Genomic DNA, 18,428 nt, shown 5'->3' with positions numbered 1-18,428 from the left:
TAGTGTTGGAAACATCGGATAGATTGAGCAGTATTGGATTTGGATTGACAACATGACTAATGCCGGGAAAGCCTTAGATGCCATTGATGTTGCTGATGCACTTCGGCTTAATGGATAATTACTACTCTGGCATATCACCCTTTTCTTTCTTTTCCTTTTTGCATATTTCACACCTACTCTAGCTTATCTAGCTTAGCACTTGCTAGTGTTATGAATTTCTGTTTACTGTATAATGTCATGTGGTTGGAATCTCAATCCAAGTGATTCCGACTTTTGAATGCAGGATTATCGGTTACTCAACAATTTTTGGGCTTCCAGATTTTGAGATGTTACTCAGGACCAGAGAAGAAAAGCAAGTTTAACACTAGACTAGCTAGTCCAAGTTCATCTGTAGCTTGTATTCTTCTAACTTCTCTACTGAGTCTATATAGTCTACAATTGTTTGTACAGAAAATATTCTCAAGGCCGTAAATATTTACTTTTTTTAATCACGATGAAGGCCCTAGTTTAATAAGTAATGCATAATGTTAGACTAGTATTGGAAACCATCCATATATTGATTAGCATTCAAACAATCAAGCATGCCAAGCAAAAAACCTCATGCTTCAGCTTCAAGGACTTCCCCATTGCTGATGAAAGCACCAGAATAGACTCGAATTACACCACCAGCTCCAATCTTGCCACTTTGTAAACTCTTGGCTCCATCAACATTAAGTTTATATATACCATCCGTGTCCCGTTCCCCTGGTCAGCAGCTGACCAGAGGAACATCTCTGTATACCATCCAGGGCAAGGTTTGGACCGTTAGACAGGAATGAGGAAACATACTTTCTCAACATACCAGAACCCTGAGCATTATACCAAGCTGTGGAACTGTCCACCACTACAATTCTGAACAATGGCCACATGCATGATTCGTGGGTATGGGGGTCAAAAGCCACGGTTATCTGTGTCTATAGAGCAAAGCAACGGTGAAGCCACTGTTTTTCATGTCAGTGCTATGTGGAGCAGTTGCTCTAGGCCCATATGTCACACATAATCGGCATGTGGCTCTATTCAGTTTGACTCTTGGAGGGACCTACCTCTGTGTTCGTGACAACCTTACAATATTCTATTGTCCTTTTATCCACGACTATTATATGTATCCGTGACATCTCATCTCCATTCAAACCTATTTTAGTAATTTACCAATTTTTGTTCAATTAATATGATAATTTAACAAATCTCTATTGGATTTTAACCTGCTTTGCACGGAATTGAATTGACAATGCCCAGAAAAGATGAAAATAAAATTAATAATCATTCATTGTATCAATGATTTACAGTAATTTCACTATGAGTACTATAAATCAAACCCAGTACAGCATTACATAACCCACTCCAACCCAATAGTACTGTTATCACATACAAGTTTCTAACTAGAAAGTTCTCAAGGCTAAGATACAGCTCCAGAAGAAGTTCCAAACTTAAAACTCAGTGTGCCCTGTGATTCTGGTGCAAACTTTGCCAAGGCTATGCTGCAAGTTAAAAATTCAGATTATGCAATCCTTACAGAGTCATATTGCAGTATATGCAATGACAATCTACATATGACTAAAGTACCAACAATTTAATACATTCATGAAAAAGTTTAACAGAAGAAATTAAACTTCCAATCAGATTTTATTGGAAGACAAATAATTGTAGAAGAAATAAGCTAAGAAATACTGACCCATTCAACCGTGCAAGGCAAACAATAATATTTGGAATATCTTTCACATTCACCAGACTCTTCACCCTTTGCTGGCAAGCACCTGCAATTGGTTTTAAATGTTTGAAGGCTCAATCAACTGTTTTCTATTGAGCTACGAAGCAAGAAAGTTGGGAAATCTAGCATAGTATCTGCCTGCAATTAATAAAACATACACAAATATTCAAAAGCCCAAATTGCAAAGGAAATGAGTAAGCAGTAATTATCCAAGTTGCAAAGTAAATCAGCTAGCACAAAAATTAGTCAGTTGACTTAGCTGTAAATACAAAGAAATACATCACAGTTTTCTTGTTTTTGTTAGACAGGAGTGAACTCCAATCAATGATCAAAGCCAATGGCTTTGCCTCACTTATTTGATGGAGAACACTTTCCTTCAATGCCTAAACAATCATCAAATAACCATTTTTAGCACTACAGCATGAATTACATACTATCTATAAGATAACAACGGAACAATTAATCTTGCATAGGAAATTTAGTATACCCCGGCAACTTTGGTCTTATCCTCCACCTTCTTGAATGCTTTAGCTTCAGGGTTTCTGAATTTACTATTATTTGTTTCATTCCTTGTTGAAGCAAACTGCAGGAGCAAAATAAAAAAGAAGAAGCCTTTAAAGAGATATTCATATACAGTACAGTACAACAGAAAATTCCATCATGTAAAATGGGATTCTGATCAAATAACTCTTTTTAAAGCTCGTTTGAAGTGGTACTTCATGCAACTATTCAATATTGCTAGATGCAGTAGTATTAGTAGAGATTAGCAGTACTAAGAAAGATACAAGATTGGTCTCCTCATGAAAACCCAATTCAAAGTCCGGCCATCTCAAATCAATAAAAACTCAAACCCAGAAACTATACCTGAGAGATGAGGTTGGCAGCGGGTTTTAACAGCCAAACAATACGACCTGCAAGTATCAATAATAAAAATCAAGATCAAAACCCAAAACCCAAAACAGAAATAAACCCAAAAACTCAATTCATAATCAAAACTCACGAAAGGGAAAAGAAATTTCTACCACACAAACAAAAGATACAGCGGGTTTTCAAATTTACAGCCAAATCGAAGAAATCGTAATAAGACAGAAGAAAATATAACAGTTATAAAATTGATCAGATCCAAGTGTGAACGAAAGTGCAGATAACATGAAAAAGATAGAAGGAGAGGCCATCAGTGATGGTTGGAAATCTGGTTTTTGGAGAAGGAGAGAGAGAGAGAGAGAGTGAGAAACACTAACCATTTTACCAAGACCAATGCAAAAATAGCGGACTGAAGCAATATTTTATAGAAAGGTCCCGCTTGTAGATAAATGTGGCCTGCATTATCCATAGATTCATTCATACAGTGATCGAATTGCGTTGACTGAAACTCTTTCGCACAAACACTGCAACCGTGGCTATGCCTCTTGTAGCCATTGCTCATAATTGTTGTGGTGGTCGGTTATGATCTTACTTGGCTGGGCAGGGTATTGGAAATTTTCATAAAAAAATGGAACAATTCCTCCACTTCCACAAATTACCAGGAAGTAAAGAGAAATATAGTGATCCATTGCAAGCCATCATAACAGCTCTCTTTACTACAGGCATTTGCACAGAGCTATCCACTTTAATTATCTAAATTAGTGGTCCTATATATAGATAGAGGTAGAGCACATGATCTGCTTCCAAGTAAATAAAGCTCGAGGACAATCACGCAAAAGATGTAGAAATGTCTCATTCTGTTGCATGCAAGTAGGACAAAGAGCATTAGTACAAGTGAGTCTTTTTTTTTTTTTTTTTTGACTTTGTCAAGGGGAATCCAAAGGCTTTCTAGGCTCAAGATAAATCCCTTCGGCGCATGTGAAATGCTCCAACTGTGCATTGCAGCACAATGCCTGGCTACTTTGACAGCTTCGGGGTTCGAACCTAGGTTGGGGAGCACACCCAACTAGGCAAGAACCACTAGGTCACTTGCAGTGGTTTAATACAAGTGAGTGTTCTCTTAACCCTTTCCATGTTTGTGTGCATGTTTGTGAGGGACGCTTCCCAGGAGAAATAAGAGCCATGTAAAAGTTTTGAGCTTTGGTGGAATATGTAATTTCCATAGCACCTTCCCCAGATCAGCTTGTCACTCCCACCAGCATCCTCAGACTCAGACAAGATGCTCAGCAGCAAATCAACATTCCGCCTCATTAGTTTATTATTTAATGGGGCTCCACTAATTTCAATCGCCTCCCATATTTTTGGTTTTTCAAAATTTTTGTTCCCACAAGTTGGTAAAAAAGAAAATTATCTTTGACACATCAGGTGGAGAGTCTAAATCTCTTTTTTCTTTTGGTCGAAGAAAATAAAGTTTGTATTAAATGTTTCAAATGATACACCACAATACAAGAGGTACAAAAGACCTCAGTAAATAGAGGCATGTAGGCCCAGCAAATAAGACACGTAGGCCCAGCAAATAAGAATTAAAGCCCCTGACAGGCTTGGCTCAAATACAATTTAAAAGGCCATAACTGAAAATGAAAAACCCTAGAACTAATTCTAGCAGAGTAGCAGTCACAAAGAGAATAGCAGCTCCATCCCTAGAATACTACCACCGCCACCACCATGTCGTTGCTTGAAGAGTATTAGCCACCAAAGCACCATCCTGCTTCCTTCTACACCGGTTGGGACATACACACAGGGCTCAAAGATGCCCAAGAAAAACCAAGTAACCTAGCAGAGTGTGATTGCAAAAATCGAGCCACTCGCTATTGAGGAACGAAAATTCGCCAAAGGGCGTAAGTTCGTTTAGCGGTGGTGGAGAACGAAGCAAATCCGGAAGCCCTAGCAACCAATTCCATCCAAATAGGACATGGACAGTTTCGAAGGTAGATCTGGACTAGAGGAGTAGAAAATTGGTGACAAATGAGCATAATTGGGTTGTAGGGATAGGGAAAGTAAGGGGTGGAGATGGGGTGAAGGCGGTGAAGATGAGAGTTGTTCTCATCAATAAAAATCCTGTAAGAGCAGTATGGCGTGGAGAGGTAGAGAAATGGTAGATGGGTGAAGTGAGTGGAGAAGAGAAAGGAACAAGAAGGTGATTGAAGGGGTGGAGGGGATGGACGGGATTGAGGGGGTGGGGTTGGAGATGGAGGTAGAGATGGGGGTCGGTAGACTCTCAAAATAGTGGCTTGGTTAGAGAAAATTTCTAGAGAGAAGGTAGAGCCCGGAGAGTCTAAATCTCGTATCCACTTTTTAAAGCTTAATGTTGATGTTGCTAGAAGACAAAATGGACAAATTGGTACAGAGGGGTTTTGAGGGATCTCACTGGTACTTGGATCTCAGGTTTCTCTGCTAGCTAGTCTTGGTTGTGGCTTAGTTTTAAGTCAGTTCTTTGCAGCTGCCAAATTTTGCAAGGATAGTTCTTGACCTGTGGCGTTTGACATGTTTATCGAGAAATAATTTTGGTTGTTGATGTACTTTCTAAGGATGGTGTTGGTGCTGAGCATGAAGTGCATTTCATAAAGTGACCTCCTCTGAATTTTTTCTTAGGATGGTTGATATTTGGGTTTTTGTCCATTTAACCCATTTTTAGGTTTTTTTTTCCCACAATGGGGTAAAAGTTTTTTTAATTCCCCCTTACCCAAAACACTCTAAGGAAGTCTTCTTTAATACCCCATTAAGATTTTTTTTGGTTGTTTTTTTTTTTTTTTTGTTTTTTTTTGTTTTTTTTAAGACCATTTTACTCTCACCCATTTGTTACTTAGAGACAGAGAAACTATAGCCTATAGGAGACTTCGCAGGAGCCCCGTCACTAGTCATCTGAATCCGGTCACCGGTTACCGGATTCTGGTCAACTTTCGCCAGATTCCGATCAACTTTCGCAAGATTCCGGTCGCTAGAATCCCACAACCGTCGCAAGAATCTGGTCACCGGCTCCAGCCCACCGGACTTTTCTGGAAGCCTTGTTGAAAGTTCCAAAAGTGGTCGTCGGAAAGTTTATTTCCCCCAATAGACGTGTATTGCCCCTAATAAAGGGGCAATAGATGTTTATGAAACCTCGTCGAAAGTCTCCAAAGAGGTTGTCGGAGATCTCATATCGGGCCGGAGAGGTTTGCTGTCCCCACCAATAAACATGTATTGCACCCTAATAGACGTCTATTACCCCCAATAGAACTTTCGGTCGATGGAATGAAGACTAATCTCCATAAAATTAAACAATTAAAACTTTGATTAAGGAAAAAAAAATTACATCAATTCAAAACATTTATTGTCTTCCGATAAACGTCTATTGCCCCCTAATAGCCCTGTATTGCCCCTCAATAAAACCTTTTTTTTTCCTTTTTCTTTCTGGGCTTCTGCCCCCATTTTGCCAAAACAAAAAACAAAAAAAACAAAATTGATATGGGAATGTCTTGGCGCTATAGATATTAGACCAGCACTTGATGGGTGTTATCACATGCATGACAATGAAAAATCCAACAACAATGTTTAATCGAGCCACATTATAACAAAAGCTAGCTAATCTAAAGGCAAGAATTGCAGAGAAAAAGAGTGAGTCAATTGATAGGGTATTGAAATAGAGGACATGTGGATAAAAAGAGAAAGCAATACAATGTGGGTCCAGTTGGGTATTGTTCCAGCTCCACTTGCAATCAAGAGTATCCAGCTTCACTTTGTTAGAGAGACACAAATACTTTTAGAGAGTCATAGGGAGAGAGAGAAAGAATCATAAGAGAGAGAGAGAGTCACAGAGTGATTCACCTTCGGTTTTGAGAATTGTTGGAGACCACCAAGGAGGCTTTCCAGCTGCTTGAGCTTCATCTTCGGTGTCCTCAGACGAAACACCCATAATCAAGAATCTGCGAAGGTTTTTTTCTGCTGTGTTGGATATCAAGACTCTCAAGAAACCACAGTTTGGGAGAATACCTCACTTCATATTCCTTATTGATAAACATAGGCATATATAGTCTTCACAACGAGACTGAAACCAAAGTAATGGAACCAAGTTTGCACAAACCTAAAAACTTGGAGGCCTAAGCAGGAATGTTTCAAACCCTAACTAATCAACCCTAATAACTAGGGCCTTATTAACAACATTTAATACAACTAACTTAAATGACAAGCAAACAAACCCTAACATTATCCTCCCCTAAACTGATATGCAGTGTAATCAGTTTATGTTTGGAACTTTGCATGCCCCAAGCAACTCTGTTAGCTTCACAAATGCTTCAAGCTTGAGTGGTTTAGTCATGATGTCAGCCACTTGATCAAGAGAACCACAATGAACCAGTCTCACTTTGTCATCTTTGGTAAGATCACGCAAGAAATGGAATTGGACATCGATGTGCTTACTCCGTCCATGTAGAACTGGATTTCTTGACAATTTGATGGTAAAGCTGTTGTCACATAGAATGGTGATGCACTTACCCTGACCCTGACTGAGCTTGTCTAGAATTCTCCTCAACCAAATACCTTGAGTAGCACAGAAAGTTGTAGCAACATATTCTTCCTCTGTGGTTGACAACGTAATAATTGGTTGCTTCTTGGAGCTCCAAGAAATAGCTCCTCCACTCAAAGAGAACACATATCCAGACGTGCTTTTGCTATCCTCCACATCTCTAGCATAATCGCTATCAGTATAGGGTAACAATTCTTCATCACCTCCTCGTTTGTAGAAGATTCCCAAGTCTATTGTCCTTTTCACATAGCGGAGTGCTCTCTTCACAATCTATAAGTGAAGCTCAGTGGGATTACACATAAATCTGCTTGCAAGGCACAACACTTACATCAAGTCTGGCCTTGTCACCGTCAAATACATCAAACATCCAACCATTTGTTTATACTTAGTGACATCAACTCTAACGCTTTCTTCATCTGTAGTAGGCTTCACTCCGGGAACAATGGGATTGTTCACAAAATTGCTTTTCGCCAAACCAAACCTCTCAATTACCCCTCTAGCAAACTTCTTTTGAGAGATATAAATTCCTTTAGAACACTGCAAAACCTCCACTCCCAAAAAGTATCTCATTTTTCCTAAATCACGTATGTCAAACTCACGTTTCATAGAGTCTTTAAACTGAACAAACATCTTCTCACAGTTTCCAGTAAATATCAAGTCATCCACATATAAACTAACAATCAGAAACGTACCTCCTCCTCCAGCTTTGAGAAACAAAGTGTATTCAAAGTCACACTTTTTAAACCCTTCCTTGAGGAAATAGGTCTCTATCCTACTGTACCATGCACAAGGGGCCTGTTTGAGCCCATACAAGGCCTTCTTGAGCCTATAAACCTTCTCCTCTTCTCCCTGTTTCACAAAACCTTGTGGCTGCTCTAAGTACACTGCCTCGTTTAGCTCTCCGTGCAAGAAAGCACTCTTAACATCGAGCTGGTAAATGTTCCAATTCTTCTGAGCTACCAATGCTAAAATCATACAAATGGTGTTCCATCTTGCTACTGGTGCATAAACTTCAGTGTAATCAACACCAAACTGTTGTGCATACCCTTTGGCCACAAATTAAGCCTTGCACTTATCAATTGTACCTTTCTCATTGAGCTTCATTTTGAAAACCCATTTTACTCCGATCTTCTTCATTCATGCAGGCAATATTGTGAGTTCCCACGTTTGATTCCTCTCAATAGCTTCAATCTCATTCTTCATTGCAACTCTCCATTTTGAGTACTTCATAGCTTCATCGCAAGTGACCGGATCATCACTCACTGTAAACACAGCTAGGTTATGCAAATCTTCTTCTTCACCTTCAGATAATCCCAAGCCAATTCCACTAACATAATCTTGCATCCACACAGGTTGCCTTCTGTCTCTCTCTTCTTGTAGCACTTGAGGACTTTGTTGCAACGAGTTGCTTGATAAGCTAGAGGATGAACCAAATAGCCCTTGAGTTTGAGAAACAGGTTCAGCGACATCTTCACCATCTTTAATTTCTCCTTCTGCCTCTCCTTGCTCATTCTGATGTTCTTCTTCTTCTTCCCATGCCAAAACATCTGACTTTACTTCCTCAACACTCCTTCCCCAATCCCAACATGCATCTTCTTCAAACACAACATCTTTACTGAGAATAATTTTCTTAGTGATGGGATTGTACAGATGATAGGCTTTAGACTCATCGCTAACCCCTAAGAGCACACATTTGCAGCTCTTATCATTGAGCTTGGTTCTCTTAGCATTAGGGATGTGTACATGGCCTAAACACCCAAACACTCTGAAATGATCTACTCTCGGCTTCACTCCACTCCACATTTCTTCAGGTGTAGCATCTTCCACAGCCACAATAGGACTTCGATTCAACACATAGGCTGTCCAGTTGACTGCCTCAGGCCAAAAAGTTTTCGGAACTCCCTTCTCTGAAAGCATGCTTCTCACAAGATACATTATAGTTCTATTCCTCCTTTCTGCAACCCCATTTTGTTGGGGAGTATATGCAGCAATGAGTTGCCTCTTGATGCCACTGGATTTGCAAAAGGCATTAAACTCTTGAGATGTGAACTCCCCTCCTCGATCGGTTCTCAAACAACACACAAAAGAGTCGATTTCTTTTTCTACAAGCTTCTTGAAGCATTTGAACATGGCAAAGGTCTCTGACTTCTCAGTTAGGAAATAAATCCACACTTTTCGACTAAAATCATCAATGAAACTGAGGAGGTACCTTTTGTTACTACTTGATGTGGGTGATATAGGTCCACACAGGTCAGCATGCACCAACTCTAAGGGTTGTGATGCTCTCCGCATACTCCTTTTCGGCATAGACTCCCTGCTTTGCTTTCCAATCATACAATCAGCACACACTCTTGCAGAAGCTTGAAATTGGGGTAACCCTTTCACCATCTTCCCATACTGTAAAGTCCTCAGCCCTTTGTAGCTTAAGTATCCATATCTTCGATGCCATAAATGTGCAAGATCCTGTGAGGCTGCTTGTAGACAGTTTAGGGAGTTTGGTAACACAAATGCAGCAAGAATGATGAACATTCTATTTGCAGTCATCGGAGTTTGAATTATTAACCCCTTCACTGGATAATAAACCCTACTTTCCCCATTTTGAATCAAAATAGACACAACCCTTTCTTGCAATTGGCCAATACTTAACAAGTTATTCTGTAATTCAGGAATGTAGAACACATCACTTATTACCTGTGTTCTTCCTTGAACCTCAAGCTTGATACTTCCCTTTCCTTGCACAGCCATCCTCATATCATTGCCAAGCTTTACTGAGTGTTGAAATCCCTCATCAAGTTTGAAGAACCATTTCTTGTTGCTTGTCATGTGATTGCCGCATCCACTGTCTAGGAACCACACATCCTCACGCTTTAAGTTATTCTCTTCCACATAAGCCATCAACAATAGCTCTTCTTCCTCGTCAAGTTCTACATAGTTTGTGCCCTTCTCCCAACTAGGGCACTCATATTGAAAGTGCCCTAGTTTATGGCACTTATAGCACTCAATTAAAGCCTTGTTGAACCCTAGCCTTCCTCTGCCTCTACCACTTCCATGGATACCTCCACGACTTCTACCTCTGACAACAAAACTGTTGTTGTTTCTCTCTGCAACTTGATATTCAAGAGCCACCTTCAACACCTGTTCTTCTCCACTGCCACTACTATGTCCACGCATGCGTTGCTCATGCACCAAGAGACTACTTTGCAGCTCGTCAATTGTCATGGTTGTGAGGTTGTTAGATTCCTCAATATAGGACACGACATAATCATACTTGGAAGTCATCGACCTCATTATCTTCTCAATGATCACCAATTGCTCCATTCTCTCACCATGTGCCTTCATTTTGTTGGCAATGGTGAGTGTATGAGCAAAGTACTCATTCACCTTTTCACCCTCCTTCATTCCTAGAATCTCAAACTCTCTTCTGAGTGCTTGCAATTGCACCCTTTGGACCTTCGTTGATCCCTGGTATTTCTGCCTCATGGAGTTCTAGATCCCTTTTGCAGTCTCCTTATCCAAGATGGTCTCCATAATAGTGCGGTCAATAGCTTGAAATAGGTAATTTTTGACCTTCAAATCCTTCATCTTTGCATCTTCTCGACCCATTTGTTGAGCCTCAGTCTTAATGACTCCATTTGCTGCCTCTGCAGGGATTCCATCTTCCACCAGAGACCAGCAATCCTTTGAACGAAGAAGATTTTCCATCATAACCCAATGATCATAAAAACCATCGAACTTAGGTATGGCTGGTTGAACAAATACATTGTTCTCTGTCGCCATGCCCTAATCTCTCTTCTCTCTACTTTTCTTCACTCAATTTGTATCTTTTTCTCACTCTGTCTTTCTCCTTTCAATTGTATCTCTTTCTCACTCTATCTTTCTCCTCTCAACTGTATCTCTCTCACACACACAATCAGGCCCGATAGGAGCTTTGATACCAGTTTTGTTGGATATCAAGACTCTCAAGAAAACACAGTTTGGGAGAATACTTCACTTCATATTCCTTATTGATAAACATAGGCATATGTAGCCTTTACAACGAGACTGAAACCAAAGTAATGGAACCACGTTTGCACAAACCTAAAAACGTGGATGACTGAGCAGGAATGTTTCAAACCCTAACTAATCAACCCTAATAACTAGGGCCTTATTAACAGCATTTAATACAACTAACTTAAATGACAAGCAAACAAACCCTAACATGCTGCTCCTTTTCATAACTGGGACAGGTTTGACATTTTGGGTCGATTACAGAGAGATCAGCAGATTAATACCACTAATAACAATTAAACCACATCAATTTACCAAAAGCTTTCTCTTTAAACTAAATCCAGAAACCCCAAGTTTCTTATGGAAGTCCCCTAAGCTTAAAGATCCGGAAGACCATAACAGTCACTACAGCAGCCACCAGACGCACACGGAGGTTGAGATACGACACCGTCATGAAAGACACAATGGCAAAGGTGGCGAAGGCGCAAATGAGCGAGAAGTCCACAATCTGACAGTGAGGGAGATCAGAGGGAAGGGATCTGATATGGCAGAGGCAGAGTGTGAAGCCTATGCTGACCACAAACATCGAACAGATCAACGATTGATTTCTCGTCATCCATGGCTACCGCAGAGAGAGAGAGAGAGAGAGAGAGAGAGAGAGAGAGAGAGAGAGAGAGAGAGAGAGAGAGAGAGAGATCAGAGAGATCAGAGAGATGTGAGAGAGTGGCAATTTGATGTAGTTACTTAATTAAGATGAGGGTAGATTGGTCATTATACTTTGAATTGGGCTGGTGGGAATAAAAAACTGTTGCTGGGGTAAGTGAGATAATTTTGGCCAATTTTGGTGCTTTGGGTCAAGGACCCTGGCCTTGATATTTATGAGTTTTGAAGATTTTTCTATGAATAATTGCCCCCATAATTTTTTTCTGGGATGGTTCTAGTTGGACCTCCAAAATTGATATTTGGACTCTCTAATTTTTTTCCAATTATCAATAGACTTTGTCAACTCATATGAAAAGACAACTAAAACCAAAGAGACAAAGAGAGAGAGAGAGAAAAAAAAAACTCTTCTTTCCTCCATCATTAATAGAACATTCAATAAATTATTTTTTCTACTTCAGAATTTTCTTATATTACCTATATAATTTGCCTAAAAAAATTAAACTGAACTAATAATTTCTATACGTGGCCTCATCATTTAATACAAAAGTAACTTCAAAACAATCTAATTTGAAATTTTCTTAAAGTTTATGCATATTTTGGTGTAGTTATTACTAATTAAGATCCAAGATCAACTGATTTTAATTAGATTTAATCGATATATGTTATTTATTTGAGAACAAAGTCTTTTCTAGAACCATCCGTATTGCAAAATGAACAAAAGAACTATGATAGGGAATAGCAAAAAATCTTTGTAATTGTGTACTTGTTCAACCCCTCCAAGAATCACTTTTTAGTTCCACCAATGAAAGTACACCAAAAATGTAGGCAGTTCTCTCACAAAATTCTTCGTGGTTGAATTGATATAGATAAAAAAAAAGAAGGGTTTTTGTCCATTTACCCCATTTCTAGGGATTTTTTTCCCATTTATCTTATTAAGTTTTTTTAATTCCCTCTTACCCAATACACTCTAAGGGAGTCTTCCCTAATACCCCATTAAGATTTTTTTTTTTAATAATACCATTTTACCCCTCACCCCTTTGTTACTTAGAGAGAGAGAGAGAGAAAATGGAAGAGAGAGAAACCATGGGAGACTTTGTCAGAGCCCGTCACCGGCCGCTGGAATCTGATCACAGGTCGCCGGATTCCGGTCACCGGCCGCCGCCCATCGAACCTTTCAGAAAACCTCACCGGAAATGTTTATTACCCCAATAGACATCTATTGCCCACCAATAAAGAGGCAATAGACCTCTATTGCCCCCTAACAGAACTTTTGGTCTATTGCACCCCCATAGGACTTTCAGTCATCAGAATAAGAACTAATCTTCCTAGATTTAGACAAATAAAACTTTGATTAATGAAAAAAATGAGAATATTATATCAATTCAAAACGTATATTACCCCCCAATAGACCCTTAACACACTTCTTTTGGCCCAATAAAACCTTTTTTTTCCCTTCATTTTTTCTTCCATTCTGGGCCTTCTGCCCCATTTTACCAAAAAAAGGGGAAAAAAGGCTAGAAATTCACTAAATATTCCTCTTATACAACACCACACTAAATCAAAACCCAACACACAAAGTCAAGCAAACCAATCCAAAACACCCGAAAATTCAAAAACAAATAAACACCATTATAAACGAGTACATTCTTATTCAAACCTGTCAATGGCTGAACTACTGGATTCACTCCCCTGAGCTGCAAAGTAGCTCTAAAAAAGTACATATAAGGTGTTCGACCATTTGCCGCAGAGAAGCTGTTGCTGGACTCCTCCTCTACTCCAGACATGATTTCGGAACCTGAAGAATGAAGAAGAAGAAGCTTCCTGCTGCCTAAGCTATCTGGGCCCCTCCGCCGTCTTCAATCATTTCCTGGCCGAACTGTTTCACATCTTCGCAAAGCTTCTCCACTCTCTGCCACCGGAATTCCTTAATTGCGAATCGCCGGCTGCTCTGCTTCTGCCATGGAGTCCTCCGTTTCAATTTCATCGTCGGCGAGGCATCTAGAGGCCATCGACGAAGTCGTTTGGTCGTCCTTGTCAACGCGACGGCGGTTGGATGCAACCGAGCTCATCGGAGTGCTGCAGCGGAATCTGGGCTAGATGTTGAACGGCGCTGGAGCTGGAGATCGGGGAGCAAATCAACGCCGGCTGGAGGTGAAGAGAGAGAGAGAGAGAGAGGATCGACGCCTGCCGGAGGTGGAGATTGGACTGAATCAACGCCTACTAGAGGTAGAGAGAGAGAGAGAGAGAGAGAGAGAGAGAGAGAGGATCGACGCCTGCCGAAGGTGGAGATTGGACCGAATCGACGCCGACTGGAGGTGGGGAGAGAGAGAGAGAGAGAGTTTTAGATTAGGAGGAGAGAGAGAGAGTTTTAGATCAGGAGGAGAGAGAGAGAGGAGAGAAAGTGTTTCAGATCGGGAGGAGAAAGAAAGAGAGGGGTTGATGTTGATGATGTCATTGCAATTCATTAATTAGTTTGAGGGCAAAATGGTCATTTTCTATTAATTTGGGTAGGTGGGAACAAAAATCTCTTGCTGGGGTAAGTGGGATAATTTTCCCTCATTTTGGGGCTTTGGGTCAAGGACCCAAAAAAGAACAACAAATTGTTGAAAATACAATTTTAATTGTTTTTTATTTTTTGATCTGAATACAATTTTAATTGTTCAAGGATATTTTGGTAAAATTAAAGAGGTGTACTTAGCTTTTTAAGTATAGAAAATTACACACAAGTGATCTTTTGAAACTTTAATTAGTCACAAGACCACCTTATATTTTTTGTCTTCATAAGGCCACCTAATGCTTCAATTTTTTCTCCAGTTGACAAATTTGCCCTTCCACCTTATCTAAACGAGTTGAAATAATAGGCACCATTCTGCTCCACACTTTCTCTCTCTCCCCTTCAGTCCTTCACAAATCCACACGGCATCGTTGCCTCTCTCTCTCCGCTTCACAAACCCACACGACGCCGTTGCAGACCTCAGACCTCACAGGCTTGGTTGCAAAACACCTGATCGTCTACTACAAGCAGTTCGAGCCTAACCGAAACATCTGGTTCTCCACAAGCAGGTAAACCTTCGGATCTTTGATCGCGGGTGCAGTGGATTAAGCTCAGATTGAGGTCGGGAGATCCATTGTTCTGGTTAACGGCGAGAACGAGGTCTGTTGTACTCGTGGTCGACTGGTCGAACAAGGTCGAAAGCCAGCGAGTCCAAAGCGTAGCGCAGCCATAGTCGAGAAGCTTCAGGGAGCTGAGATCTTGGATCCGGACGATGACCTTCGACGACCAGAAGCCTGGAACCTCCGGTCTCCACTCTGTAACTTGATTCGGTGAATTCTGGCACTGTTATCCTTGATCTCGTATTAACAAATCATCAGATTAGTCATGTTGTGATTGAAATTGTTCCAGTTTGAAATTGTTTCATAATTGTAGGACAGAATGAGTATTGTTGAAGTTTCTGTTAAGAAGGATTGTCATTTTGTTCTGGTATAGATGGATGAATGTGATGATTACTTTATCAAGTTCTTGAGTTGTGTTTGTTTGAAGTTGAAATCAGAGTAATTTGATTCAAGTAGTGGACATTTTCAATTTATATTTGTTTGATATTTCATAGTAGCTTCTGTATTGGTTGGGAACAGATTTCTTAGTCATTGTGAGTAGCGTTATTAGTCTTAATTTAAGGGATTAGCTTTTGTATTACTTGGTAGTAGATTTTGTTATTGGTGAGAATAGATTTTGTTGTTTGTTTGAGTAGCTTTTGACGTTATTGAGAGTAACTTTTGTTGTTGATTAAAGTAGCTTTTGTTGGTGGTGATCGTAGTTTTTGTTGTTGGTTAGAGTAGTTTTTGTTGTTGGTAAGAGTAGTTTTTTGGGTTGATAAGAGTAGTTTTAGTAGTTGGTGAGAGTAAATTTTGTTATTTGTGAGAGCAGCTTTCTGATATTGGTGATAATAGCTTTTGTTGTTGGTAAGCGTAGCTTTTCTTCTTGGTAAGAGTATATTTTGTTGTTGATGAGAGTATATTTTAGTATTGATGACAATAGCTTTTCTTACCTAGTCGAAACTCTCACTGGAGTAGCTTTTGTTGTTGTTAAGAGTATCTTTTGTGGTTGGTGAGAGTAGCTTATATTGTTGATGACAGTAGCTTTTCTTATGGAAATCTCACTAGAGTAGCTTTTGTTGCTGGTGAGAGTAACTTTTGGTGTTGGTGATAGTAGATTTTATTATCTTGCCGAAGGCTGTCGAAAATCTCAGGAGTAGCTTTTGTTGCAGGTGACAGTGGCTTTTGTGACCTATCTGGAGGTCACCGGAAATCTCAACAGAGTAGCTTTTGTTGCTAGTGATAGTACCTTTTGTTGCCAGTGATAGTAGCTTTTGTGACCTCACCGGAGGTTGTCGGAAATCTCATCAGAGTAGCTTTTGTTGCTAGCCACAGTAACTTTTGGTGTTAGTGACAGTAGATTTTGTGGTCGCCGGAGTTTGCAGGAAGTTGGCCGGAGACCTGTCAGAGTTCGCCGGAGGAGAGAGAAAATGATTGTTGACTTTTTACTGTAGTGGCATTTCGGTAAATATGTTTGTGATTTTAGTATAGTAACCTTAGAGGCCTTTTCTTCCATGCTTTGAAAATGGTGTTTTGTTCTCAATGTCATAACAGATGGCAAACGACAATGATAAATTGTTGGAAATTGTTTTTGACAGTATTTTACTTAGGCAACTCGAAAATGTGCCTTTTTAATTCAATTCAGAAACCTTTATGAATATGAACGTACCCTAAAGTAGTATATGCTGGTCTCATTTCTTGTCTATGCTTCATGTCTACAGAGAAAGAGCTAGAGAAGAACCCTGCTCAGTTGAAAAAATATATCTTACGCAAGCTCGGAAAGGTACAAGATGAAGTAAGGGCTGTTATAGAAAACACTGAATTGGATGCTTTTATATCCACTCCAGTGAGATATAGGCACCCTTGGGAACTGCTTTGGGGAAATATTAGCAAAGGTGGTGTATGTGTTGCTGGAGACGCACTCCACCCCATGACCCCAGACATCGGCCAAGGTGGCTGTGCTGCATTAGAAGACGGTGTTGTATTAGCAAGATGTCTCGGTGAGGCTTTGTTGAAGAACCGGAGGCAAGAAATTAGAGATAAAGATGAAGAACGAAAAGAGGAATGTAAGAGGATTGAAATGGGGTTGAGGAATTATGCCAGTAAGAGGAAATGGAGAAGCATTGATCTGATTATTACATCTTATGTGTTTTATTTAATACAGGAGATTGATGGAAAAGTAATGTCTTTCTTGAGGAACAAGTTTTTTTCTCCAATCCTACCCTGGCTGCTGTTGAAGAAGGCTGATTTTGATTGTGGGAAGCTGAAAAGCCCTTAAATGCAATGATACAGAGAACGTATCTAGTAATTTGTAATTTGTAACTACCAAGGATAAACTATTGGAGTGTTATTTCAAAACCAAAACTTGTATTATCTCCTATTAAGTGGAAGCTAATTAAGAGTTTACGAATATTAAAACTCATTGGCAATGGTTCACCACTTAAAACAGGTGTAGTTGCCCACCTCATTTGCTTAATCTCTGCTATAGAAGCAGTTCCTATTCTTACATGAAGCCTTTAATTGACATATAAGCCACATGTTCACAAGCTTTGTCTTGCTACAGGGTAAGGGATACTGTCCTAGTACCCAAAGATGGCAGGTTTTAAGTAGAAAAAGAAGAGGAAAAAAAAAAACATAGCTGCTTTGCTAGTAATGGAAAGCATTGGTTGCATTATTGAACAGTATTATTGCAGTCACCTAACAGGAAACCTGGGCTGCTATTGAAGAGTGGCTCTTCTCGCTTGGCAGTAGTGTGCTAGCTTGTCATCCTTATCTGTGATTATTCTGAACAAAACTAGTTGAGATTAAATTTTTCGATCAGGCTGGGGACTCGAAGTAGTGTTGGAATCATGGGATAGTTTGAGGACTACAGGGTTTGTTTTGAATACATGGACAAATGCCTGGAAAGCCTTAGAAGCCATTGGTGTTGCTGATGCTCTTCGGCTAATAAATTACAGATTTCGTGGGTAATTAACTAATTAATTACAACTCTGGAATATATCACCATTTTTTATTTTTTTTTTCCTTTTTCACATCTCACACTTACACTAGCTTAGCTTAGCACTATCACTTGCTACCGTCAATGAAATGTTGTTTTACTTGTCGAAATGCCAATCTGAATCATTCAGAAGTTTTGAATACGTACAGGAGTGTTGCTTACTCAACCATTTCTGGCCTTCCATTTTTTGGAATTTCATTTAAGGCCAAAGGAAAAGAGTAGGTTTATCACTAGCTAGACTAGTTTAAGTTCATCTGTAGTTTGTATTTTTCTTGCTTCTCTACTGAGTCTATAATATTTTATAATTTTAGTACAGAAACTATTTCTTGCGGTTAATTTAGTAATGCCTATTGTTAAGCTGGTATTGGAAGCATCCATATTGTTTGCTAGATTACCATTCAATCAATCAAGACTGTAAACATTACATGATTTGCAGAGTAGACCATGAAGTTCGTTGTGTGCAAAGGAAGCTGTTGTTGGATTCCCTTGCAAATGAACTTTCTAGTGCCACAACC

At 39.7% G+C, this 18,428-nt stretch overlaps 1 protein-coding gene and 1 long non-coding RNA gene across 5 annotated transcripts; one reads left to right on the top strand and one right to left on the bottom strand.

Annotated features, from left to right (window-relative positions):
* Positions 1–1,268: 1,268 nt before the first annotated feature.
* Positions 1,269–3,446, bottom strand: LOC112173271. Of its 4 annotated transcripts, none has more exons than XR_002925512.2 (5): positions 2,989–3,446; positions 2,612–2,658; positions 2,235–2,330; positions 1,712–1,885; positions 1,269–1,517 (listed from the first exon to the last, which is right to left on the bottom strand). It is a non-coding gene; the product is annotated as an uncharacterized LOC112173271 (long non-coding RNA). The 4 variants fall into 4 exon arrangements; XR_005801076.1 differs by lacking the exon at positions 2,989–3,446 and adding an exon at positions 2,770–2,981; XR_005801075.1 differs by lacking the exon at positions 2,989–3,446 and having other exon boundaries at positions 2,612–2,981.
* An 11,642-nt stretch (positions 3,447–15,088) lies between these two features.
* LOC112171357 (monooxygenase 3) lies at positions 15,089–17,193 on the top strand. Its single transcript, XM_024308554.2, has 4 exons — positions 15,089–15,133; positions 15,250–15,303; positions 16,088–16,160; positions 16,637–17,193. The coding sequence occupies exons 1-4, from the start codon at positions 15,089–15,091 to the stop codon at positions 17,191–17,193; spliced, it is 729 nt and encodes a 242-aa protein (XP_024164322.2).
* Positions 17,194–18,428: the final 1,235 nt, after the last annotated feature.

Source organism: Rosa chinensis, chromosome 6 (assembly GCF_002994745.2).
Source record: "Rosa chinensis cultivar Old Blush chromosome 6, RchiOBHm-V2, whole genome shotgun sequence".
NCBI lineage: Eukaryota > Viridiplantae > Streptophyta > Magnoliopsida > Rosales > Rosaceae > Rosa > Rosa chinensis.
The sequence above is the reverse complement of the archived record's forward strand: the minus strand, read 5'-3'. Positions and strand labels throughout refer to the sequence as shown.